Source organism: Pelophylax lessonae (assembly GCF_965119305.1).
Source record: "Pelophylax lessonae genome assembly, chromosome: 4".
Taxonomy (NCBI): domain Eukaryota; kingdom Metazoa; phylum Chordata; class Amphibia; order Anura; family Ranidae; genus Pelophylax; species Pelophylax lessonae.
In genome coordinates this window covers 1,320,769-1,348,323 of record NC_138771.1, presented here as the reverse complement: position 1 = coordinate 1,348,323, position 27,555 = coordinate 1,320,769, and the positions used below count along the sequence as shown (strand labels likewise).

At 45.6% G+C, this 27,555-nt stretch overlaps 1 protein-coding gene and 1 long non-coding RNA gene across 2 annotated transcripts in view; both read right to left on the bottom strand.

Annotated features, from left to right (window-relative positions):
- The window catches only part of LOC309552179, a 949,684-nt gene that overhangs the window by 437,143 nt on the left and 484,986 nt on the right, over window positions 1-27,555 (bottom strand). The window lies entirely within an intron of this gene.
- On the bottom strand, window positions 12,965-13,747 carry LOC309554514 (uncharacterized protein; the record flags this gene model as incomplete). Its single annotated transcript, XM_082256264.1, has 1 exon — window positions 12,965-13,747. One exon carries the CDS (start codon window positions 13,745-13,747, stop codon window positions 12,965-12,967), a length of 783 nt encoding a protein of 260 aa, XP_082112390.1.

Genomic DNA, 27,555 nt, shown 5'->3' with positions numbered 1-27,555 from the left:
GAAAAATGTATTTCAGCTTTAAAGTGAACAAAGTGTATCTAAACATAAAATCCATCTTCTCTGACACAGCTCTTTTAGGGTAATAAAAGTTATTGCTGAAAACTTCCTTCACTAAACTATTTCCTTCCCTTCTACACTGATTTTAATTAACCGTAATGCCCATGTGTACAATGTAATAAATGATACATAGCGAGTCATACATAATATACTGCATTCTGCAGAGCAATAAATAATATTTTCTCACCTCATATAAAACAATTAGGGTAAATTTCAGTGTGTGATCCCTGAGCACGCAGAGTTTTTCGTTTATAAATCCATTTAGTTTCTTTTTTTTTTTGATAAGGAGTATATTATGTAATTTGGAAGATAGAGCCGGCTACTCCAAAAGTCCTTATAATAGCTTTATTGATAAAAGATATGAGGGCTTACGCATTTCGGCAGAAAAGCTTTGATCACAGCACAATTTTAAAATACAAAATGAGACATATATACAGTGAGGGGAAAAAGTATTTGACCCCCTGCTGATTTTGTACGTTTGCACACTGACATAGAAATGATCAGTCTATAATTTTATTGTGTAGCCGGGATCGGACTACTATTATAAACACACGGATTTACCATTGTTATTTGAACTTTTCCTGTGCCCCTTTAATTTTACTCTCAATGGAATTGTCCTCTGGCAGGAAGTGGAAGATTAGGATTGTGGGAGATATAGTTTCTGTCAGAGAGCTGATCATGGCTTGGGGACCTGAGAAAACTATCTTCCCAGAAGGCTCAAGGGGGAGCGGAGCTTCATGGGAGAACAGATAAAACCATCTGCGCTACAGTTTGAAAGCTCTCTTGCTCCTGGGACCCATCGAGTGTGGATCAGCTTGCTGTGTGTGTGACTGATTGCAGCTGCGGCCTAATGCACGAGGGCTGACCCGCTCACAGAACTCAGCCTCAGCGAACCGGATAATGGATGCTGTACTGTGGATGCTTTCACAGTGTTGGTGAAGGAGACAGAGTGGAGGTCAGTCGGACATCCCGTGGTGGCAGAGCGCGGCCGCTTCCCAGATGCCGGAACGTGGGAGATCGCATCGCCTATCCTGCAGGACACTCACAGATGAACATCTCAGAGCAAGAGAGGGTGTCTCTGCGTGGTTCAAATTGCAAGTATAACATCTCATCTTTACACTGACGGCAGACATTAGAACCAACATCAATTCTTTTAGGATTACAATTTAACCTTTGATCCTCTTTGCTATACTAAATCACGGTGGAAACTATCTATGAGCTCCAACTGCCAGTGAAGAACATAGCAAGGCCTTGCTAAAGGAGGGACATTAATACACATAGTTCTTAAGGGGACACGTTCTAGTTTATGGTTACTTTGCTGAGTAGTATACTTATAGCATCAATTACCCTAGAAATCTTCTTTAAGCTCAAAGTTTCCATTAACCTGTTACTGCTGCATCATTTTAAGAAGTCGTTATTTATGCTTAGAAGGTAAAACATTGTTTCACTACTGTACTTTAATATTATAACTTACTGTTTCTGTTGTTTCTGTGTCAGTCAGGTTGAACCCTGATGGTTTAAGCAGGGATTCAGCTGCCTGACATATTTTCACTTGTTCTCAAAACTCATTGGTACTGTGTCAGTGTAATTGTTAAAGGTGTACACACAATGTCTGAACCTAGAGTGTCAAGTGGGCTGGATGGTTTACAGGGTCACAGTAGTGCTGAAGAACACCCATTAACCAGCAACCCCCAAGGGGGCAGTGCTACATTTGGGGGCTCGTCCGGGATGTTCTCCACTGCTGCAGTCCCTGGTCAGCCCAGCCAGGAGCCAATGACAGGAAGAACAATGGACTTGGCCACTGCAAATGCCTGGGGAAGAGCCCAAGGAGCTTGGTTGGAGCAAAGCACAGTTCTGGAAGTCCCAGGAAGTGAATGCACGGAGAAGAAGATCCGGCAGTGGGTGAGGGCTTTAGTGCCAGTTGGTACCTTCTAAAGGTTTGCTATACCTAAGGCTTGATATTTCCATTAGGGTCACAGAAGTGCTGAAGAACACAACACCATTTACCAGCAACCCCCAAGGGAGCAGTGCTACAATTGGTTGGTTTATTTTACCTTTTACCAGTGAGAGACAGAATAATCCAATCCAGAAATATCCATAAAAACGCATTTCACAAAACGTATAAATTGATTTGCATTTTAATGAATGAAATAAATATTTGAACCCTTCACAAAACACGACTTAGTAGTTGGTGGAGAAACCCTTGTTGGCAATCACAGAGGTCAGACGTTTCTTGTAGTTGGCCACCAGGTTTGCACACATCTCAGGAGGGATTTTGTCCCACTCCTTTTTGCAGATCTCCAAGGTTTCAAGGCTGACATTTGGTAACTTGAACTTTCACCTCCCTCCACATATTCTCTATAGGATTAGGGTCTGGAGACTGGCTAGGTCACTCCAGGACCTTAATGTGCTTCTTCTTGAGCCTCTCCTTTGTTGCCTTGGCCGTGTGTTTTGGGTCATTGTCATGCTGGAATACCCATCCACGCCCCATCTTCAATGTCCTGGCTGAGGGAAGAAGGTTGTCACCCATGATTTATTGGTACATGGCCAAGCCTATCGTCCCTTTTATGCGGTGAAGTTGTCCTGTCCCTTTAGCAGAAAAACACCCGCAAACCATAATGTTTTCATCTCCATGCGTGACGGTGGGGGATGGGGTTCTTGGGGTCATAGGCAGCATTCCTCCTCCAAACACAGTGAGTTGAGTTGATACCAAAGAGCTCAATTTCAATTTTCTTGGTGACGATGGTCCCAGCAGCCTTGAGATCATTGAGAAGATTCTCCTGTGTAGTTCTGGGCTGATTCCTCACCGTTCTCCATCATCATTGAACCTCCACGAGGTGAGATCTTCCATTGAGCCCCAGACCGAGGGAGACTGACAGTTATTTTCTGTTTCTTCCAACCAATTGTTGTCACCTCTCACCTGGCTGCTTGGTCGATGGTCTTGTAGCCCATTCCAGCCTTGTGTAGGTCTCCAATCTTCTCCCTGACATCCTTGGACAGCTCTTTGGTCTTGGCCATGGTGGAGAGATTGGAATCTGATTGGTTGCTTCTGTGGACTGGAGTCTTCTATACAGGTAACAAGCTGAGATTAGGAGCACTCTCTTTAACCACTTGCCGCCCGCCGCAAGTACATATACTGCGGCAGTCAGCCCCCCCTGGGCAAAGTGACGTATGGGTACGTCACTCGCCCGCAAGCTGATAGGGGGCGAGCGCGCGCCACCGGAGGCGCACTCCCACCACCGCTCATTCACAGGGATCCCCGCGCGAGTGACTGGTGGCTCCGATCTCCTGCTGGAGAGGGAGAAAGGCAGGCGTCTGATGTAAACAAAGCCGTCTGTCATTCTCCCTGATGTAACTGCAGAGATCATACGATCCTGCTATGTAGGATCGCATGTCTCTGTGGTTACATCACAAGCCACGCCCCTTTACAGTTAGAATCACGCCCCTAGGGACACACTTAACCCCTTGATCACTAATAAAGTTAACCCCTTCCCTGCCAGTGTCATTATTACAGTGACAGTGCATATTAATAGCACTGATTACTGTAGTAATGTCACTGGTCCCCCCAAAAGTGTAAAAAATGTCAGTCAAGGGTCCGATCTGTCCGCCGCAATGTCACAGTCCCGCAAAAAAAAAAATTGCAGATCGCCGCCATTACTCGTTAAAAAAAAAAACAATAAAAATGACAAAAATCTTTCCCTTTGTTAGTAAATGCGATAACTTTTGTGCAAACCACTCAAAATACGCTTATTGCGATTTTTTTCACCAAAAATATGTAGCAGAAAACAAATTGGCCTAAAATGTTAAAGAATTTTGATTTTTAATTTTTTTTGGGGGGGAATTTCATATAAAAAAATGTGAAAAATATTGTTACTTTTTCAAAATTGTCGCTCTTTTTTTGTTTATAGCGCAAAAAGTAAAAATCGCACAGGTGATCAAATACCACCAAAAGAAAGCTCTGTTTGTGGGGAAAAAAATTAATTTGGGTACAGCGTCGCACGACCGCGCAATTGTCCGTTAAAGTCACGCAGTGCCGAATCGCAAAATAGGCCCTGGTCTTTGAGCAGCCAAATCCTTCGGGGCTGAAGTGGTTAAGAGATTCCTCCTAATCTCAGCTCATTACCTGCATAGAAGACACCTGGGAGACAGAAATCTGATTGGTCGGGGATCAAATACTTATTTCACTTATTAAAATGCAAATCAATTTATAACTTTTATGAAATGCGTTTTTCTGGATATTGTTGTTGTTATTTTGTCTCTCACTGGTAAAATAAACCGACCAATAAAATTATAGACTGATCATTTCTCTGTCAGTGGGCAAACGAAAAAATTCAGCCGGGGTTCACATACTTTTTCCCTCACTGTATGTAACAATGTAAATCTGCAACACTAGAAGCAGCTAAATAAATCTATGATTGTGTGGATCGCATCGTCTGAGATTTTATCTCCTCCCCTCACCAGGCAGAATTTTGTTGTTTTTGGATTTTCCCCGACTGCGAGACAGCAAAGAAAAAACCGCAGAATCTTCGGCCGGCAGGATTTCTTCGCTCCGTTCTCATTTTTGGCAAAGCGGCAGCCAAGAGCTTAAATTGCAGCGGCCCTCATCTGATGAATAATGGAGGAGAGGAGAGTTGTCGCTCGCTGTGCGTTCCACAATTAATTGCGTCTCCCTCTGTCGCGGTCTCCCTCAGTGTCAGTCCTGTGAGCGCGCAGCGGCTCTCCGCCAATTCTACACTTTCTTAGGAATAATGGAGAAATATGATCGGTGTTCTCGTTATGACCCGCATCCGGCACACCGGTGTGAGCCATGACAGGGGGAGATCACAACAAACCCCTCCCACAAATAGGAACACATCATGGACATGGGTGTGTGGGGCAGAACATATATTATTTCTTTATCAGTGTAGCCCCGCCCCCATAGGGGCTGCTGGAAGATGACTGTCCCCAGAGGTTGCCCTGATATTTCAAGTCTCCCGACACCCCCAACACCTCTGACACCCCCGACACCTGTGACACCTGACACCTCTGATAACTCCAACACCTCTGACAGCTCTGACACCCCTGACACCTCTGACACCCCTGACCCCTCTGACACTTCTGATACCCCTGACACCCCCAGCACCTCTGACACCCCCTGCACCTCGGACACCACTGACACCCCCGACACCCCCAACACCTCTGACACGTCTGACACTCCTGACACCTCTGACACCTGTGACACCTGACACCTCTGATAACTCCAACACCTCTGACACCCATAGTTACATAGTTACATAGTTAGTGAGGCTGAAAAAAGACACAAGTCCATCCAGTTCAACCTATGATGTGTGTGTGTGTTTGCTTTTAACCGTACATTGTATACCCCTGTATGTTGTACATTGTATACCCCTGTATGTTGTACATTGTATACCCCTGTATGTTGTACATTGTATACCCCTGTATGTTGTACATTGTATACCCCTGTATGTTGTGGTCTTTAAGGTGTCCATCTAATAGTTTTTTGAAACTATCAAGGCTCCCAGCTGATACGACTGCTTGTGGAAGAGAATTCCACATCCTTACCGCTCTTACAGTGAAGAACCCCTTACGTATTTTAAGGTTAAACCGCCTTTCCTCTAGTTTTAGTGAGTGGCCACGTGTCTTATTGTATTCCCTTTCTCTGAATAGTTTGTTCCTTATGCTAGGGTCACCAGTACAGTATTTGTACATTGATATCATATCCCCCCTCAATCGTCTCTTCTCCAGAGAGAATAAGTTCAGTGCTTGTAGTCTTTCCTCATAGCTGATGTCCTCCATTCCCCTAATTATTTTTGTTGCCCTTCTCTGGACTCTCTCCAGTTCCAGCACATCCTTCCTGAGGACCGGTGCCCAGAACTGGACAGCATACTCCAGATGTGGCCGGACCAGAGTCTTGTAGAGTGGAAGAATAATCTCTTTATTTCTGGAGTGAATCCCCTTTTTTATACAACCCAGTATTCTGTTGGCTTTGCTTGACCCCTGACACCCGACACCTCTGACACCCCTGACACCTCTGACACTTCTGATACCCCTGACACACCCTGCACCTCGGACACCCCCGGCACCTCTGACACCTCGGATACCGCCGGCACCTCTGACACCTCGGATACCGCCGGCACCTCTGACACCCCTGACACCCCCAGCACCTCTGACACCCCCAGCACCTCTGACACCCCCTGCACCTCGGACACCCCCTGCACCTCGGACACCCCCGGCACCTCTGACACCTCGGACACCCCCGGCACCTCTGACACCCCGGATACCGCCGGCACCTCTGACACCCCCAGCACCTCGGACACCCCCTGCACCTCGGACACCCCCTGCACCTCGGACACCCCCGGCACCTCTGACACCTCGGACACCCCCGGCACCTCTGACACCCCGGATACCGCCGGCACCTCTGACACCCCTGACACCCCCAGCACCTCTGACACCCCCAGCACCTCTGACACCCCCTGCACCTCGGACACCCCCGGCACCTCTGACACCACGGACACCCCTGGCACCTCTGACACCCCGAGTTCTGACATAATTCGAAGAGAGAATGCAAAAGACACTAAAGAAATAACAGAGATTGCAAAATGATATTTAATTGGATTTTCTTGAGTCAGAAGAATGTGAAATGCGGATATTGCAATGTTACCATCAAACAAGATGGCGATAACAGCGAAGCTGACAATAGAGGCCAACAAATCTTAAGGGGGACCTCTAAACCCAGGTACAAGAGAGGGAAGAGAAGACTTTTGTCAGTCAGCCCCCCCCCCCCCCCCGCTACCGCTATACCCTGAAAATAAATAACAAACCCCAATATGTAAAACCCGAATGAGAGTTCCCCTTTAACTGCTTCCCGCCCTCCATATAGTGAAATGGCGGGGGGGGGGGGGGAGGATGTCATACGTCGTCCTCTCATTCTCACGATTGGTGGTGTGCCGTATCCCTGGGACACAGCACATCACCAATCATGGTAAAGAGGCAATGACGTACCATGTGATCAGCTGTGTCCAATCACAGTGTACACAGTGCCGGTTATCTGCAGTCCTCACACTGAAAGGAGAGGGGAGGAGGTAAGCGGCATACCTCAGTGGGGACATCTGCACTGATCATCATTGCAGCCCCGACAGTGCCCATAAGTGCCTCCTATTAGTGCCCATCAGTGCCACCTATCAGTGTCTATCAGTGCAACTTCATCAGTGCCCATCAGTGCAACTTCATCAGTACCCATCAGTGCAACCTCATCAGTACCCATCAGTGCAACATCATCAGTGTTCATCAGAGCAACATCATCAGTGTTCATCAGTGCAACCTCCTCAGTGTCCATCAGTACAACTTCATTAGTGCAACCTCATCAGTACCCATCAGTGCAACCTCATCAGTGCCCATCAGTGCAACTTCATCAGTACCCATCAGTGCAACCTCATCAGTACCCATCAGTACAACTTCATCAGTGTCCATCAGTACAACTTCATCAGTACCCATCAGTGCAACCTCATCAGTACCCATCAGTGAAACATCATCAGTGTTCATCAGTGCAACATCATCAGTGTTCATCAGTGCAACCTCCTCAGTGTCCATCAGTACAACTTCATCAGTGCCCATCAGTGCAACCTTATCAGTGTCCATCAGTGCAACCTCATCAGTACCCATCAGTGCAACCTCATCAGTACCCATCAGTGCAACCTCATCAGTGCCCATCAGTGCAACTTCACCAGTACCCATCAGTGCAACCTCATCAGTACCCATCACTGCAAAATCATCAGTGTTCATCTGTGCAACCGCATCATTGTCCATCAGTACATCTTCATCAGTGCCCATCAGTGTAACTTCAACAGTACCCATCAGTGCAACCTCATCAGTACCCATCACTGCAACATCATCAGTGTTCATCATTGAAACCTCATCAGTGTCCATCAGTGCAACCTTATCAGTATGCAACAATGCAACTTCATCAGTACCCATCAGTGCAACCTCATCAGTACCCATCAGTGCAACCTCATAAGTGCCACCTCATCAGTGCCCATCAGTGCCACCTCATCAGTACCCATCATTGCCACCTCATCAATACCCATCAGTGCCACCTCATCAGTATCTATCAGTGCCACCTCATCAGTGTCCATCAGTGCCACTTTATCAGTGCCCATCAGTGCCCATCTTTGAAGGAGAGAAATTACTTTTTTATCAAACTTTTTTTTCTGTTTGTTTAGCAAAAGATAAAACCCCCCCAGAAGTGATTAAATACCTCCAAAAGAAAGCTGTATCTGTCTAAAAACAATGATTAAAATGTAATTTGGGTACAGTGTAGCATGACAACGCAATTGTCATTCAAAGTGAGAGAGCGCTGAAATCTGAGAATTGGGGGTGACAGTGGGCGGTAGGCAGGTGGTCATATAAACCGGTGCTGTAGGCTGATTGCTTTGTGTGGAGGAGTCCTTGAAGAAAGGAAATGTCAGAAATCTTCAGCTAGCTATAAAGGGGCCGGAAGATGTTGCTGTGCAATGGCGACCAGCAAAGGTGGATGAGATGAGCAAAGTGCTTCCCAGCAAAAGGCCTTTAGGGAAGTAAATGGGGGAGGGGTAAAGGTGTCTGCATGCAGTGTCTCTGAATGTAAAAATAAAGGATGGGCTTCTGCCCGCCCACCAATCCTGGAGATAGCAAGGTTAGTAGGGAAAGGATGTCCCAGAGAACAGGCTCTTGAAGGACCTGAAGAATGCCCAACTAGCAACCTGATGATCCAGGAGTTCAGTGGGAGAAAGTGCCCCCGAATAGCAACTCTGCTGATGAGAGGCCGGTAGCTGAGGAACAGGGATAAGGCTCACTCCTGGTAAGGCTCTCCTCACCGTCCCGGCCTCAGTGTCTGCTTACACCTCTTGGGGAAGCCTGGCCTCTGACTCCTGAAGCTGTAGATCTGGAGCCCCTCCACAAAGCGATCTTTTTATCTGCTCACCCAGAATTCTTTCTCTCTCCAGCCAGCTGGTATTTGTAGTTTGCAGCAGCATAAGAAACCTGCATATTGGAAACCTGGCTTTTGGGACTACATGTCCCACAGTCCCCTGCTTTCAGTAGTGGTCTCTCTCTCTCTCTGCAGTCAGGAAATGATGAATAATCCCAGTGTTGGGCATTAGAGGAAATGAAGCTCAATGTAATCTTCAGGGAAGAGTGTCCAATGGTGGCAAAAATGATACAACAAACGCTTGGCGCCATCGGCATTTCATTTTTGACCCTTCGCCTGCTGTGATAGGAAAGGAGAAGCCGCGTGCCAATAACGTCACTTGGCTCAGTGCATTTTTATTCAGCCAGAAAGACAACACCTGAGCTAGGATAAGCAAACAAAGGGGGGGAAAGGGGGGATTGAAGTTTAGCCCCCCCCCCCCCCCCCCATTCACACTAGTGTGCTTTCCCCTGTGTTCGCTGTCGGCTGGATTGCCCAGCGGTGGGAATGACTTCATTCTCTGAGGTGCCCTCACATCAATGCAGCGCAAAAGTAAACCAATAAATAGTATGTAGCACCCTCCTAGGTAGGTGCTAGGTAAAAGCATCTATTGCTCCTTCTGCTTATCAGGGGAGTCTGATCTATTAGGTTGCCTGTCACATGTTTCCAGGTGTGATTCACTGGGTCTGAGGGAGTGTCCCCACTGTATCCAATGAGGGAGCTTGTTGGACAGTGGAGGAAACCCAGCCAGTGACACATTGGCTTTTGTGGGAGTCCCAGTGGGAGGGCATTCTTGCAATGCATTCTGGGATTGCTCATAAAAGCTGTGGGGACATGCGACAGGGCGTCTTTGACGGACGCAGAGTCCCAGGAGGAGGCGGACGGCTGTCTCTCCTCCTGCTGTGTATGAGGAAGGTGGTCCAGGCAGTCGGCCTAGTGAACCAGGTGTGGAGCTGCTGGCAGAGTCTCTTGGGAAAAACAGTGTCTGTGAGTACCAGGAGATTTCCCAAAGGGTCTGGCCAGGAAGGGAGACCACTCCAGTGAAGTCAGGGGATCAAGGGGCTAGCTCACACAGAGAGAGTTACAGTAAAGGGGGTGCCGTGTAGAGAACCCTGAAGATCAGGGACAAAGGGGGTGCCTAGTTGGGCCCTGAAGAGCGATTCACAGAGAAATACAAGTTCATTCAATTCTTCTTCACTGCTAGTGAAAAGGTGAAGCAGCGGCCTTGCCGCACACAGCTATATCTAGACGTCCCAGCAAATTGTGCATAGTTCATTCAAGTTGGAGTATCCCACTCATCCCTTCTCCTATCCAAGTTCTAAAAAGAAAATACAAAAAAAAAAACAAAACCCCTAGACTGTTTTCTGACTGAGCCAAGCACTTTAAAGATGCTAAACTGTCGTGTTATTGCTATGGGTAACCCAGGGGAACCTGAAGCCAGCAGCTCCCTCGGGAGTAGTGCTATAAGTATAATGTGTGATTTTTGGGTATTTGTTGTGGCAACTGAAGAAAGAGTGAATTATTTCATGTTTGGCTCCAATATATCCCGGAGATCAATGGACAAACCTCCTCAGTCTGCTCACCATGGAGATCCCAGCTGGTGGTCCAAGTTCTACCCAGGTTGTAAATGTCACAGATTGTTCCTATTTTATGCCACTTTTCTATTTTTATACACAAAGCGTATAAGATATAAACTAAGACGGTAACAAGCAAGCGAATAATAACGATGGGAAAGGCGTCCCGCTGCGAGGAGCTGCCTCATAGTCCTTCAACTGTAATAAAGAAGACATTTAAGTCATACAAGGAGAAGGAGGAGGCGGCATTTATTGTTGAGGAAGAGCGATCCAATATTTTACCTCCTCTGGAAGTATATTAAGACACATTTTCTTTCCCACTTTGGACGGCGGAGTATGAAACGTATGAAACCTCAGATTTTTTTTTCCATCTGTGTCCCATCCAAGAGATCCATCCAAGAAATCTCCCTGTGACACCATAGGAGGTGAGAGGAAATCTCCCCGTGACACCATAGGAGGGGAGAAGAAATCTCCCTGTGACACCATAGGAGGGGAGAAGAAATCTCCCTGTGACACCATAGGAGGTGAGAGGAAATCTCCCCGTGACATCATAGGAGGGGAGAAGAAATCTCCCTGTGACACCATAGGAGGGGAGAAGAAATCTCCCTGTGACACCATAGGAGGTGAGGGGAAATCTCCCCGTGACACCATAGAAGGTAAGGGGAAATCTCCCTGTGACACCATAGGAGGGGAGAAGAAATCTCCCTTTGACACCATAGGAGGTGAGGGGAAATCTCCCCGTGACACCATAGAAGGTAAGGGGAAATCTCCCTGTGACACCATAGGAGGTGAGAGGAAATCTCCCCGTGACACCATAGGAGGGGAGAAGAAATCTCCCTGTGACACCATAGGAGGTGAGGGGAAATCTCCCCGTGACACCATAGGAGGTGAGAGGAAATCTCCCCGTGACACCATAGGAGGGGAGAAGAAATCTCCCTGTGACACCATAGGAGGTGAGGGGAAATCTCCCCGTGACACCATAGAAGGTAAGGGGAAATCTTTCTGGAGTGAAGGGAGTGCCCTCATGTCGGATGTTACCAAAACAGGTGTCCCTAATGGAAGATTTTCCCTCTAGTGCTGTTCGGTAGGGATGACATGGACCCAACTTGGCCATACTTGGTCAATGATGTCACCACTCTCCCCACCCCTTCCCTTATATAGCTTATCACAGATTGGGGAGCTGTCATTTGGCCGGTGTTACTGTTGGGACTGGGAAAGCAAGGTCCATAAAGACATGGATGAGCGAGTTTGGGGTGGAGGAACTTGACTGGCCTCAACCCGATAGAACACCTTTGGGATGAATTAGAGCAGAGACTGCGAGCCAGGGTACTTTGGTCATGACAACAGCCTGTCATGTTCATCCATGCTGAAGAGTTGAAGCTGTTATAGCTGCAAACGATGGGCCAACTCAATATTGAACCCTACGGATTAAGACTGGGATGCCATCAAAGTTCATGTGAGTGTAAAGGCAGCCGTCCCAATACTTTTGGTAATATAGTGTATATAGAGAGGCGTCCCAATACTTTTGGTAATATAGTGTATATAGAGAGGCGCCCCAATACGTTTGGTAATATAGTGTATATAGAGAGGCATCCCAATACTTTTGGTAATATAGTGTATATAGAGAGGCGCCCCAATACGTTTGGTAATATAGTGTATATAGAGAGGCATCCCAATACTTTTGGTAATATAGTGTATATAGAGAGGCGCCCCAATACTTTTGGTAATATAGTGTATATAGAGAGGGGTCCCAATACTTTTGGTAATATAGTGTATATAGAGAGGCGCCCCAATACTTTTGGTAATATAGTGTATATAGAGAGGCGTCCTAATACTTTTGGTAATATAGTGTATATAGAGAGGCGTCCCAATACTTTTGGTAATATAGTGTATATATTTAGAGGCGTCCCAATACTTTTGGTAATTGTTAGCTCATTTACGTCAGGAGGCAATTGCAAGATGATTTACGAAAAACCAGTTTAAACTAGTGTACAATCCATGGGTTAGTTTAACAATAGAATATATCTACTAAAACAATACATGAAAAGGCTTTTGTTTTCCCTAACACATTGCTGTAAATGTGGGGTGTAGTGTGTCTGAAATTGCATTTGTGGAAGGGCCGTTCCGTCTCTGCTCAGCTGTCTGATGTGTTAATATGTAAGTAATTGTCAATGTGTTCAGGTGTCGTCTGTAATCCATATGTGAAGCCTAACTGTTAAGTGTCCAGGATGAATGACTGAGATGTGTTTAATGTAATTGCAAGGGACCACATTCCATTGTAAAGTGGGCACTAGCTGAAATGTATCATGAAATTTAATATTTCATTAAGAGACATTGATACACTCTTTCAACCCAACCTTTGGTCCCAACCTTATTCATAAGGGTGGGGTCACCTAGAGTCTGAGAATATCACTATGTGCCCTCCTGGGATATATGTCCAACTATGAGTCCCACATGATAGTAACCATCCCTTAGGGACCTGGACATTCTTGACATAACTGGGTTGCATTATTGTATGAGTGCACGTCATATTATTGGTAACTGACTTGCACAGACGAGGTTCTAAACAGGTGACATTATATTCTAAGGTGTATGTAGGCTGGCGACTTGGTTGTGTGCACATAGGGATATAACTTCTATTGCAGGTCATGTTGTAACATACCTCAGCGGAGGTTACATATCCTGTATCTACCTCTACCATTGTTTCTGTGAGTGAATGTGAGGATCTGTCACTACGATAAGCATATAGATTTGGATGAGTGTATACATCAGTGTCTTTCATACTTGAGTCGGCCCACACCCCACTATAATAGACTTTTAAAACATTAACTGGGGTAGGAACAGCTAGCAGGCAGGTAGAGAACAAATCATTGGAATTGTAGTGATCAGAAAGGCAAAAATCAGAAGAGTTCAGTATGTTGGCAGCAATAAACATCCTTATGTTGTCCTTCGTGTCCAATAGGCTTGACTTCAACTGTAAAGTGGAGACATGAATGTCTCGTGTCTCTCTCATGTCCAGGGGTGAGGAAGGGCAAAATGAGGAGAGGTTCTCTGGGTGGTGAGCACATGTTGCAAGTAACCAGACAGTGGCTACTAGTGTTGAGCTTGCTACAAAGAGTTCCACTGCTTCACGGATGGGAAGTCTTCCAGGAGTAGGGGTGTCCGTTGGCATTGTACCAATGCGTCTGTCTGGATCCAACTGGAATTCGTCTGGTGCTCGTCACAATCTTCGGTCTGCAGTCGTGGGATCCAGAGGTGGGGCTTCCTTCAGTCGCGATGCGTGGATCCAAACCGGGGAGTCGTCTGTCAATACCGCTGTTCTGGTCACTGCTTGAACTGTCGCAGGAGGTCCGTAGGGTGGGTCTAGCGACTTCAGCTTATGGAGGGCCTTCACCAGGACTCTGTCTCCAGGCCCGAATGGGTGGGTCGGTGCACCTGTTGGCAAAGGAAACGAGAGCGAGATATCACCATAATCACTGTTTAATTTTCAATTAATTTTGCCACATATTCCTCTTGCATCTGCTGCAGATCTCCAGATATGAGAATTAATTGTCCATGGGGTTGGGAAAGGGTCTCCCCATCAAAATTTCAAAGGGAGATAGCTTGGTTCTTGGGTCTGGAGTCATTCTGACTTCAGCAAGAATAACAGGTAAGTACAGAGACAAGAACTTGGATAGCACAGAATACAAGATTTACAAGAATGGCAGGAGTATAGTGCGGCACTGGGCTTCTGGTCTTACAGTCAGGCAGCAAAATAAATGCTAGTAAGAACCACTTGCAGCACTGGGGTTCAGGGCTTACAGGAAGGCAGGTAATTTTAAGACAGGAAGGATACCTAATGGCACTATCTGCGGAGAACACAGCATGTCCACACATGCAACAATGGTGAGGGCCCTTGGAGGGGTTGAACTGCCTTGTCTTCTCCAAAAGTGGAGATGGGTTAACTTGCAGTCCTCTTACTCACCCAAGCAGGCAGCTACCCAGAACTAACGGCCAATAGACAACTGAGAATCCCTTGCATGGCTAAGGTGCTGGGATCACTAAACAGTAGGGAGTAAAATTCAAGCTGTCTTGTGTACATGGACACACAGAGACACACAAAACAGCTAGAAGTGAGTAACCATGCAAACATAAATTTATAAGAGATGGTACAGTTGCCCAGTGACACCAAACAGGAAATTGAAACCAAACAGGTTTGAAATAGACTTGGAGACACAAAGCTTGACTACTAGGAACATTAATATGCAAAGCCTGGGGCAATGAGTCACATTAGAATGAAAAGAGATGGCTTGGCTGGCCATGCAGCTAATTGAATAAACAACAGGAGGTTACCTAGTCTTAAACTTGAATTAGCAATACCAAAGTAACCTTAACAATTTGTAGTAACACTGACATATATTCATTGTAATTCTTAGCACACTATAGGTGTCATAATAGAGCAACAATTTATCCAATTCCATCCTATTCTTCCATCTCACAATATAATAAAAACTTTATAAGACAGGAGATGCTTAATTATCTAAGGCATAGAAACTCATTAATGCCAGAGCTCATATGTGTCAGATTAGAACACATCAAATATCTGACGCCCAATAAATAAGAACTTAGAAACTGCTACAAGCAGTACAACACCTATAAAAATAATGGGTCTAATAAACCAGAAAAAAAAAACAATTTGGAAACAATACTCCCATTGGTGAGTTGTCTTTGAAGGCTGTGATCTTCCTTCGTTCTGAAAGTCTTAAATCAATAAAACCAGGGCATAGAATTTATCTGAGAAATAAGCATCAAAAAAAAAAATTTAGTAACAAAACATTATATTTTTCTCCTAAAAATAAACCAAAGGTTAGAGGAATTTAGCATACAGTAAGCATGTTAAACATTTTCTTTCTTGCACTTCTCTAATACCAAAAATTGTTGACATCAAATGAATTATTACCACGTGGATTTCTATTTTTTTTTGTCATGGTATACCATAAATTTAAAAAAAAATTATTATTGTTCACCATGGTTAAAAAATGAGCAGCTCAAAAATAAACATTAGCAATTTCCCATTTGGCTACACGAAAATTATACTTCACCATATTACACCCATTTGGAACATTCTTCAAAAAAATGTTTTTTTCTACAAAAGCAAAAATTATAGTTAATAGACATCTGTATATACAACTAACATATTCTTTTGTACTTTCCTTTTAAAATTTACTCGGCTCAGTCAATTTGCATGACAATACAGCTGTTTACACTGCCTAAGCCTTGCAATTACCTGTGTCAAGGACGGGAGGGGGGGGGGGGGGGGGGTTTGTGCCCATGGTGGGCTGAAAAGCACCAAATTTTTGTTTTAAAAAGTCAGTAGTTACCTCAAAGATAAAGTTCAAATTGCTCACGATTTAGATATAGAAATACAATTTTAGTCCTTAAGGTCACACTTTACACACCAAATATATTTTCTTGCTTCTAAGAGTTGCCATGACCAGCATAGCACGGATTTGTTACCTTTAGTTGTACTTGTGGCAAAGTCACATCACTTTAAAACATAAGTAATAAACACAAAACAAATCATTATGCAACCAGTATTCATTCAGTGTTATCAAATGTTTTGCTGATACAGCACTTTTCGAACATTATTAAAACTAACACAACATAACAATCCATGGATCTCACACACCTCTACACGACTAAGGTTGCCCATACACGATACAATTCTCATACAATTTTCTAAACTTAAATTTCATTTTTCCTTGGGTTTCTCCATACCTTGAGAATTGCCCATTATTCTAAGCTCAGAATATGAAGTGAGATTAGCTGAGTTTGAAGGTTTATCTAGGGATGGTGATGTCAGTATTTTAGACTTTACTGGCAAACCTAGTTTTCCAGCTTATGTGGTTTCCTGCGTCTTTCTAATCAGATTTATGTACACCCAATTTTTATGGTTTGCTTTTAACTATTCTCAGTGGGCAAGTTTATACCTTCAAGCTCAGCTTGATCTCACATACAATCTACATATACATCTGTACAATGGCATGCAATCATATATAACGACTAAAAATATACTTAAGTGTCTATACAGCAATATACAATGTTTAGAGGGAAAATTCACTATCACACACAGTACTGCTTTGTAACCGGGGCATCAGACCCTCTATTATCTTTCTAACTGGGGTATCAGACCCCCTATTATCTTTAGGAATATCAGATTCCTGGGAGGTGCTACAGTAGCGCTAACTGGGTACTGCTAATCTGCTCTGACAGTATAGGGTGGCAATAATAAAAAAATAATTACTCACCCGGTACTGTATATGGCAGATCCCAACTTCTGACACCAAACTGTTAGCTCAGTTACGTCAGGAGGCAATTGCAAGATGATTTACGATCCTTCAGTCCTAACTCCCCCGTGTAGTGAATTTTCCTTCTGCTGGCCAGGAGATGTAAAGACATACAGCACTTAAGCTTCATGAGGATACATCTGATTTATTTCATTTCGGCTCACATATTTATGGGCCATTTGAGAGGGAAAAAACATTTTAAACTAGTGTACAATCCATGGGTCAGTTTAACAATAGAATATATCTACTAAAACAATACATGAAAAGGCTTTTATTTTCCCTAACACATTGCTGTAAATGTGGGGTGTCGTGTGTCTGAAATTGCGTTTGTTGAAGGGCCGTTCCGTCTCTGTTCAGCTGTCTGATGTGTTAATATGTAAGTAATTGTCAATGTGTTCAGGTGTCATCTGTAATCCATATGCGAAGCCTAACTGTTAAGTGTCCAGGATGAATGACTGAGATGTGTTTAATGTAATTGCAAGGGACCACATTCCAATGTAAAGTGGGCACTAGCTGAAATGTATCATGAAATTTAATATTTCATTAAGAGACATTGATACACTCTTTCAGTAATATAGTGTATATAGAGAGACGTACCAATACTTTTGGTAATATAGTGTATATAGAGAGGCGTCCCAATACTTTTGGTAATATAGAGTGTATAGAGAGACGTCCCAATACTTTTGGTAATATAGTGTATATAGAGAGGTGTCCCAATACTTTTGGTAATATAGTGTATATAGAGAGACATCCCAATACTTTTGGTAATATAGTGTATATAGAGAGGCGTCCCAATACTTTTGGTAATGTAGTGTATATAGAGAGGCGTCCAAATACTTTTGGTAATCTAGTGTATATAGAGAGGGGTCCCAATACTTTTGGTAATATAGTGTATATATAATTTTGGTGGATTTTTATTGTCTATGGGACCGGTGCTCTTTATGCTTTGTGAAGAACCTTGCTCTTTTTTTTTTATATGTCACCGAGTTCTTCATAAAAGCTGCATGGTCGGTGTTGTTAGAAATGTCAGATTCTCCGGTACATAATATATTAATAAATCCAACACATATCACAGGATGTGTTTTTCCATCAACAGAAAGGTCACATTTTCCTGTTGGTAAATACGAGGTTAGTTGATTCCTGGATTTTATAGGAGGCCGAGATGAAGGAAAAAAAAATAAAAAGTGACTGACATGCCGACAACAAAGCAGCAAGGATGGCGCTCGGCAGAAATGTTCAGCCGCGGGACGCGTCCATCTAGCCTGTTTAAAGGGGGCTGCTGCTCCACTTTGATGTGAATGAAAAGACGAGCCCTCATTACGATTAATGTTTGTATTGTGTGATTCATCATTCACACCCGGCCACGGGACATGGGCAAGGTGACCACAGTAGATGCCTTATAAAATGGACCCCTTCCAGAAATCTTTAGTAAAAAAGGCAAAACAAATGCCTGAACACAAAGGTGAGGCTTTCTCCATGCTGTGTCATATTCCCCGATTTTCATATAGAAAGGATTCTGCGGCAACGGGCGAGGGAAAAGAATTTTGAAGGTCTTTTTGAAGGTCTACCGGGAGAGGCAGCCATGTGGCTTCCTTCATATTGTTTCATATTTTGTGTTTCTGCGTATTATTATACTAAAGATTTCTGCCGTGATGGGGAAATAAAGAGGATTGTGAAGATCTGCAAGGAAAATATTCATGTAAACACCGCGGAGCAGAAAAAGAATATAGGAGGGGAATAATAACGGGTCCAACTCTGTGAAGGCCAGCTGTGAAGATGCAACAAATGAGAACTATGGGACTTTAAAGTGATCAGAATATGGAAAAATAGCGCTCTGCTCAATGTGGCATCATCCCGGCTTCTACCCAACTGTGTATTGTCTTCTATATAATATCCGGACATGTGCTGATTAAAGGGAACCTCAAGAAGTAAAGATGTGCTGTGTTATTGGGAACATCCAGATTAGTCTTGCTCAACCTTTTACCTTAGAGCAGGTTTTCTCATCGGGTGTTCCACCGCAATCCACCCATCACCCGCATGCAGCTATGGAGTAGACTCCGTCCCCGCTCAGCTAACACATGCAGAGCTACGCAGGGAAGGGGCTTAGATGGTGCTAGCTGTGGTGCTCTGTTCCTTGCCAGCTCCTCCTCCCCTCCTGTCCATCCCAGGTGCTTGTATGTGATATCACCTGGGATGGGTGGGAAGAGAGGAGGGACAAGAGGGGAACAGAGCGCCACAAGAAGACTGATCACAGCCGCTTCCCTGCCCAGCTCTGCATATGAAGGAAACCGGTATTGCAGAGTGCCCTATAATGTGTCCTGCTGTGTGCTCCCAAGTAATGTGCCCTATAATGTGCCCTATGTAATGTGCCCTCCTCTCAATTAATGTACTCTGCTCCCATGTATTGTGCTCTTCTCCCATGTAATGTGCTACGCTCCCATGTAGCATGCTCTGCTTCCATGTAATGTGCCCTGTTCTCTGTGTAATGTGCTATGCTCCCATGTAACATGCTCTGCTCCCATGTAATGTGCTATGCTCCCATGTAGCGTGCTCTGCTCCCGTGTAATGTGCCCTCCTCTCACGTAATGTGCTCTGCTCCCATGTAATGTGCCCCGTGCTTGTGTAATGTGTTATGCTCCCATGTAGCATGCGCTGCTCCTGTTTAATGTGCTCTGCCCCCCATGTAATGTGCCCCGCTCTCGTGTAACGGGCACCGCTCTCATGTTATGTGTTCTGCTCTCATGTAATGTTCTCGGCTCTACACAAGAATGTCCCTTACATTGGAGGTCAGTGGGAAGAATGTCCCTTACATTGGTGGTCAGTGGGAACAATGTCCCTTACATTGGTGGTCAGTGGGAAGAATGCTCCTTACATTGGTGGTCAGTGGGAAGAAGGAGGAGGACACACCCAAAGAGCTCTCTGTGAGAACCAGCCCTTTTCAAGCCTGGGCCTTGCTTGCTAGCTTGGCCCAGGAACAATGCCTGATCCTGGGGGAGGCCCTGGGAGGGATCCCCCTGATGACACGGGGCCTAGTGAGGAGGAGGTGGAGGACCTGTCTGTGGGTCCAGGCCCTGGTGAGAATGCGGATGTCTTCAGCCAGAAGATTATCAATCGTTTTAGGGCGATTGGGAGAGCGGAAGAAAAACTTAAAGTTTTGAAGGCTGAACACAAATCCTTCAAAACCAAGTATTTCCAGGCCTGGAGTAAAAATCGCACAGCCATGAAGCCTGAGTTACAGGAATTGGAAGAAAGGGTAAAGGAACAAACTTTATTATTGGAAAGGCTGAAAGACAGAAGTGGAGCATTTAAAGAAAAATTTGACAATGAGAGGCGATTTACCAGCCAAGCATCAGCAAGTTCTGTGGATCAGCAGCCTCAGTTAATGGATGACCAGGCTCCATCTGCCTCTGCACCTCTCCCCCCATGCCAGAACTGGGAATCACCAGCGGCAACCAGCCAGGGGGTTGAGAGTGGACATGGATCCCTGACATTCATCCAGCAGATGGAGTCACCCCTGAAAGCAGACAGGTTTGTATTTTCTGATGATCCATCAGAAATCCCTGAGGATGGGCAGAGGAGATACAGGCCAGCAAAGCCAGTAATGGTGGAGAAATCCCAGTACACCATGCTGCCATCCAACATGTCTGCCCCATCTGCTGTAGTGGATGGTGTCCCAGGTGAGAAAGAGCTCTGCATACAGCTACCTATTGGAGTTACCGCTGTGGAGAAACCGAGTGCAGACATGCAAGCCCCGGACCATCAGACGAATGTGGATGGACCTGCATTAAACACCCCAGGCATGGATTTTGCTGGTCTGGCTGAGACCAGTAGTCCCACGGCAAGCAAAATGGCTGCCAGCTCCAAAGAGCCTGCTTCATGTTCACCTGAGCCTCCCAGTCTTCCAGTGCTGATTGCTGATGGGGGAGGGGATCAACATAGTTCTGGAAGTGGAATGGAAGTAGCAATGGAAATATCCTGCAATGCTTTACCTGCTGCTGTGTTAAAACAGAATGCTATTTCCACAGCTGAAAACCCTGTCCTAGTGGAAGAGAAGATGACAGCTGGAGTTCTTACCAGTGCAGCACCAACTATGGATTCTGCTGTGAAGACAACAGCAATAATAAATATCCCAGCAAGTATAAAAAATGACATTAATGTTAAAGCAATGAATGTGGTGGGTGGTGGTGAAGGGGTTAGTAATGCTGGGAAAAATAAAAATGACATTTCTCCTCCTGCTCAGCAGAGGAAAGATTCGATTGCACAGATCAATCCCGAATCTGTGCAATCGTTATCTGCTAAGTGTGTGTCAGATAATTTAAAAAAAACTGATGGATTTTCTGCTGGGAGGAATGTTGGAAGCTATGCTTCAGCTTTGGGGAGTCACACCAGGGTGGGTGGTGGGAATTCTGTTATTAGTCAAAATTCAGGGAGGTTTGGTGGGTATAGGAGGAGGAATGTGGTACAGTTGAGGTGGGTGGGGGATGGAACTCCACCAGTAAGGGGGAGGGTGGCTGAGTTGATTTTGGAAATGGGGTTTAAAGCTTGTGATATTTTTGCTTTAATTTGCCCGGTGGGGAGTTATGAATTTGATTTGTCGTTTGTAAAACCTGAAAGTTTGGATCTCTTCTGGGAGAGATTTAAGAGGTGCAAGGGCCTTCAGCAGTGGAGTGGTTTGGTGCCAAAGGTGATTTCAAGGCAGCCTCTGATAAAATCAGTGACCATTTTGGTGCGTAACGAATCCATACCAGAGGCTGATTTATTAGTATGGCTACGCCGATATGGCGAGGTCCTCACTCCACTGCGGAAGGTCCTTGATGAGCATGGGATATGGACAGGGGCCTGGACAGTGTCACTAAAATTGGGGGTGCTGGGCGATGTAGTTCAGCACCTTCCCTGCTCAGCCTTTCTGGGTAGGGATAGGCTGACCATTTTCTACCAAGGTCAGCCTAAGGTGTGCAATAAATGTGATGATAAAGGCCACTTTGCATCGTCCTGCACCCACAAGAAGTGCTCACTGTGCCAGGATTTAGGCCATTTGGCCAGAGAATGCACCCAGATTCGGTGCAATTTGTGCCAGCAGCTGGGTCATCCATATAGCCAGTGCCCAGAGGCACTGCATAACTTGCCAGGATTGGAGACTGAGCTGCAGAGGCTTGATAAAGAAGATGAAGCAGCTGAAGTTAGAGAGGAAATTTTTGTTGCCCCTCCTGTGTCTGTTGTGTCAGATTCTGTTTCCCCTAGTGATGTGGTCCCTGAGTCTGTGTCTGTTGTGTCAGATTCTGTTTCCCCTAGTGATGTGGTCCCTGAGTCTGTCCCTCCTGTTGTTCCTACATCTACTGTGCGTAGATCCTCCAGACTAGCGGAAGCTGCTGGGGGGGCGGGTATAGTGGATCTTCCCCCTCGGCCTACTCCACCTCCAGTCCCTGTCTCTCGACACCGCAAACGCGGCCAAGAGGGTGCAGGGGTGCTGGATGGTGGTGGGGTCGATGGGGTTGAGGGAGGGGTGTCCATGTCCCATGTCTCACCCTCTGTTGTGGAGGATTCGGATGATGAGGGGTGGGAGAGGACAAAGAGGAAGAAAAAGAAGAAGAGGAAGACCAGTAAAGCGGTCACTTCTTCCTTACAGTTAGAGCCAGGAGGGGTTCCTCTTGGCAACACATTTTCGGTTTTATCAGGGGAGGAGTTAGTATCTGATTTATCTACTTTATCATCTATGGATGAGGGGGAGTCACATAGTGTAAAGAGAGCTGTTTCGGGTGATGAGAGTGTGGTGGAGGTTAAGAAACGACTACCCCAATCATCCTGATGGCAGTGCCCGCTCTGATAAAGGTGGCGACCATTAATGTCGCCAGCGTGAAATCTGCAAGAGCTCGTGATATTGCCTTATTTTTGCTCAGTGAGTTTGATGCTGAGATTTTATTTTTGCAAGAGACCTGGCTCAATACTTTGGCCGATGTCCATCTAGCAAAAAGGGAGTGGAGATGCGGTCCCTCCTTTTGGTCTCTTGCGGCTGAGCCTTGCAGCGGAGTTGCGGTTCTTTTTAAAACCGATATGGTAACGTGCCGGCGGATAATTGAGGTAGAAATGGGGAGATGCATGGTCTTAGACGTCTCTGTTAGGGGGCAGGACCTGCGCCTGATCAATATCTATGGACCGCAGTCAAAATGGGACAGGAAATGCCTCTTCACAAAGATCAAGCCCTTCCTTTTTACATCCCAGCAGGTTGTCTTTGGAGGTGACTTTAACACCATAATTAGGCCTGAAGACAGGAGGGTCTCCATAGACAGGCTGGGTTATGATAGCGTTTTTCTTAGAGATATGGTTAGACAAGCAGGCCTGGTAGATGTGCACATTAAGCACTGCCCTGGCAGCACGGGATTCACGTTTCAGAGAGGGAATAGTCAGAGTAGGATAGATAGGTTTTTTTTAAAGGAGAACTCTGCTTTCTCGGCTCCTGAGTTGAGGGCGGTGGAGTTCTCTGACCACTGTATGCTGTCTGTGACTCTGAATGCCTCGGACACTCCACCCAGGGGAAGGGGTACCTGGAAACTGAATTCGGCTCTCCTGGAAGATGTAGAGGTAAGACAATCCTTTGAGGATTTTTTTCAGGCACAGGTTTCTATTCTGGACTTTTGCAGCAGTAAGTCAGAGTGGTGGGAGCTTGTGAAACAAAGGGCGATTGGACTTTTCAAGGCCATAAGTAAGAAGAAGCAGCTTGGTATGTATATTGCCTACCAGCATTTGCGGAGGAAGCTTGATCGTCTTGTCTCGTATGGAGGAGATCCAGGGGAGATCTCGGAGGTAAAGCTTCTTCTTAGGAAGTGTCAATACGACCGGCATGCCTCCTTGGTTCTGGAGAGAGATTATGGGAAATATCACTCGCCTGATCCTTACCAGAACTGTAAGCAAGGCATAGCAGTTAAGACGGTCATAGGTCTGAGGGATAGTACGGGTTCCCTGGTGAAGTCCAGATCAGGGATCCTGGAGATCTTCAGGTCATATTACGCAGACCTTCTGGGAAGAAAGGACCTTAGTCGGGACAGGATGGAAAGCTTTCTGGATTCTACTCCAGGATTGGGAAATGATACATTGCCTTTGATGGATTTGACAGAACCAATTTCAGCGGATGAGGTAGTTCGTGCTATAGAGAAGCTGGCTACCAAAAAGTCGCCTGGGCCAGATGGGTTGACAGCTGAATTTTACAAGTGTTTTAAGTCCATTCTGGCTCCCTTTTTAACGGAGGTTTATAACAGCTGTTTAGATGAGGGTTCTCTCCCTCCCTCCATGAGGCAATCCGCTGTGATTCTTCTGTCAAAAGGTAAAGACCCCTCAATAATTGAGAACTGGCGCCCCATCAGTCTTCTCAATGTTGATAGAAAGATCTTGGCGAAGATTCTTTTTTGGCGCTTGTCGTCAGTAGCAGGCGATTTGTTGTCCAATCATCAGCACTGCTCGGTCCAGGGCAGAAGTACCTTTTCAGCAATTTTAGCTGTCCGGGAGGCTTTGGAGCGATGCAGGGCTGCTGGATGGAGAAAGTACTTGCTGGCATTGGATCAGGCGAAGGCTTTTGATCGAGTCAATCATGAGTACCTGTATTTGCTTCTTGGTAGATACGGCCTGCAGGGGAGGTTTATTGATTGGCTGAAAACATTATATAAAGGGGCTGAGAGCTTCCCACTTGTTAATGGTTGGGTTGGACGGCCTTTTGAGGTTGGCTCTGGGGTGCGCCAGGGGTGTCCTTTGAGCCCCCTGCTATATGTATTCGCAATCGATCCCTTCATAAGAAGGTTAGAGAGTGGATCGTTGTGTGGGGTGCCTTTGGGCATTGCTGGTGTGCCGCCTTTGAAGGTCGTGGCCTATGCCGATGATGTGTCTGTTATTATCTCTGGGATGGAGGAGGCGCAGGAGGTGGTCTCTGTGATAGAGCAGTACACTGAGGCTTCTGGCTCTAAAATCAATCATGAAAAGAGTGAAGTTTTCTGGATGGGTGAGGAGGGTGAAAGCTTCGAACTTCCGGATGCCTTCCCAGAGCCCCAGCAGGAAATTAAAGTGTTGGGCATCAAATTTGGTCCTGGTGACTATGGTCATCGAAATTGGGAAAGCAGGTTGTTGAATGCCAATGCCAAGGTGGCAAGCTGGAAGAAATGGAAACTTTCCTTGAGGGAAAGGGTTGACTTGATTAAAACTTACCTGATCCCAATCTTTTTATATGTCAGCTTTGTCTGTATCTTGCCGGAATCTCTCTATGCAAGGGTGTACAGCTGCTTTTTCCAACTGTTATGGGGAAATAGGCTGAACCTGATCAAACGCAATGTAACTTACCTGTCCAGGCGGGAGGCTGGTCTAGGAATGGTCAACCCTATAGTTTTCTTTTCTCTGCTTTTTTTAAAGTATAATCTTGGTAATATGTTAGCAGAGACCCCGCCGGGATGGGTGGGTATTTTTCAATCTTGGTTTAGGCCTTTTCTGCGATGCTGGGAGGATGGCGGGCCAGTGAAAAGTCTGAGAGTCCGACATGGCAAGCTTCCGGCTTATGTTGCCCCGTGTCTGAAAATACTTAGGCAGTGGCAGGTGACAGTGGGGGATATCAAGTCCCTCCCCAGAAAGCTTCTGGAGAAGAGGATTTTGGGCTCTGCTTTCAGTGTGTCGCTGACCTTAAGGGATTGCCCAGGCCCCGTAATGAGGGAGGGGTTGCGTTTAATTAACTTAGGAAGAATCCCTTTGAAGTTTAGGGATCAAGCCTGGCTCGCTTTCCATGGAAGGCTCTATGTGAGAGGGAACCTGAAGCATCGCCCTGTGGATGATCGGGATTGTCCTAGAGCGGAGTGTGTTGGTAAAGTGGAGTCTATGGACCACTTTTTGCTCCAGTGTCCCTTTAACATAGAGGTGTATAAAAGGGTGGGGAGGGCTCTAGGCATCCCCTTTCTCTATCGCATGAGTTATGCGGAGTGGGTGTACGGGGCATTCCCGACTCTCTGGGATTTTGATTTGGATACACTTTTTCTAGTTAGTATAGTTGTCCGTTACTTCACGTGGAATGCACGGTGCCAGATTACCCTGCGGAAGAAAGTCCTTCCTGTCGAGGTGGTGGTGTACGATATTCTGGGTGAGGTTGGGAAGATTCGGGGTCTTGAGAAGGGCAGGGAGCCTCGAGCGGTCTGGATAAGGGCGTGGAGGAATATCAGACCTGCTTTTGGTGAACTGTCCATCTCTGGGTGAAAAGCTTTTTTCCTATGCTATTTCTTTCACGCCCTTAGCTTTTGTTAGTTAATATCTTCATTTTTGAAGAAGGGCTGCATGCATAATGGGAGTGGTTTTTGTTTCTTGACCTCGCAGGTTTGATGTCTGGTGTGGTGGTGTGAGTCTTATTAAGATTATTTTTCCCGGTAATGATGTGTTTCATGATGTGAGTTTTGTTTTTGCTGTAAAGCCATTCTTTATTTGAGAGCAGAACTTGCTATGTATTTTTTTTCCCTTTTCATGTAAATATGTATATATTTATTTATGTATATTGTTTTTATGATTATTGATTGCAAGACTTTTAATAAACAAAAATTGGGAAGAATGTCCCTTACATTGGTGGTCAGTGGGAAGAATGTCCCTTACATTGGTGGTCAGTGAGAAGAATGTTCCTTACATTGGTGGTCAGTGGGAAGAATGTTCCTTACATTGGTGGTCAGTGGGAAGAATGTCCCTTACATTGGTGGTCAGTGGGAAGAATTTCCCTTACATTGGTGGTCAGTGGGAAGAATGTCCCTTACATTGGTGGTCAGTGGGAAGAATGTCCCTTACATTGGTGGTCAGTGGGAAAAATTTCCCTTACATTGGTGGTCAGTGGGAAGAAAGTCCCTTACATTGGTGGTCAGTGGGAAGAATTTCCCTTACATTGGTGGTCAGTGGGAAGAACGTTCCTTACATTGGTGGTCAGTGGGAAGAATTTCCCTTACATTGGTGGTCAGTGGGAAGAATGTCCCTTACATTGGTGGTCAGTGGGAAGAATGTCCCTTACATTGGTGGTCAGTGGGAAAAATTTCCCTTACATTGGTGGTCAGTGGGAAGAAAGTCCCTTACATTGGTGGTCAGTGGGAAGAATGTCCCTTACATTGGTGGTCAGTGGGAAGAATTTCCCTTACATTGGAGGTCAGTGAGAAGAATGCTCCTTACATTGGTGGTCAGTGGGAAGAAGGAGGAGGACACACCCAAGGAGCTCTCTCTGAGAACCAGCCCTTTTCAAGCCTGGGCCTTGCCTGCTAGCTTGGCCCAGGAACAATGCCTGATCCTGGGGGAGGCCGTGGGAGGGATCCCCCTGATGACACGGGGCCTAGTGAGGAGGAGGTGGAGGACCTGTCTGTGGGTCCAGGCCCCGATGAGAATGCGGATGTCTTCAGCCAGAAGGTTATCAATCGTTTTAGGGCGATTGGAAGAGCTGAAGAAAAGCTTAAAGTTTTGAAGGCTGAACATAAATCCTTCAGAGCCAAATACTGCCAGGCCTGGAGTAAAAATCGTACAGCCATGAAGCCTGAGTTACAGGATCTGGAAGATAAGGTAAAGAAACAATCTTTATTGTTGGAAAAGTTGAAAGATAGAAGCGGAGTGTTTAAAGAAAAATTTGATAATGAGAGGAGATTTGCCAGCCAAACATCAGCAAGCTCTG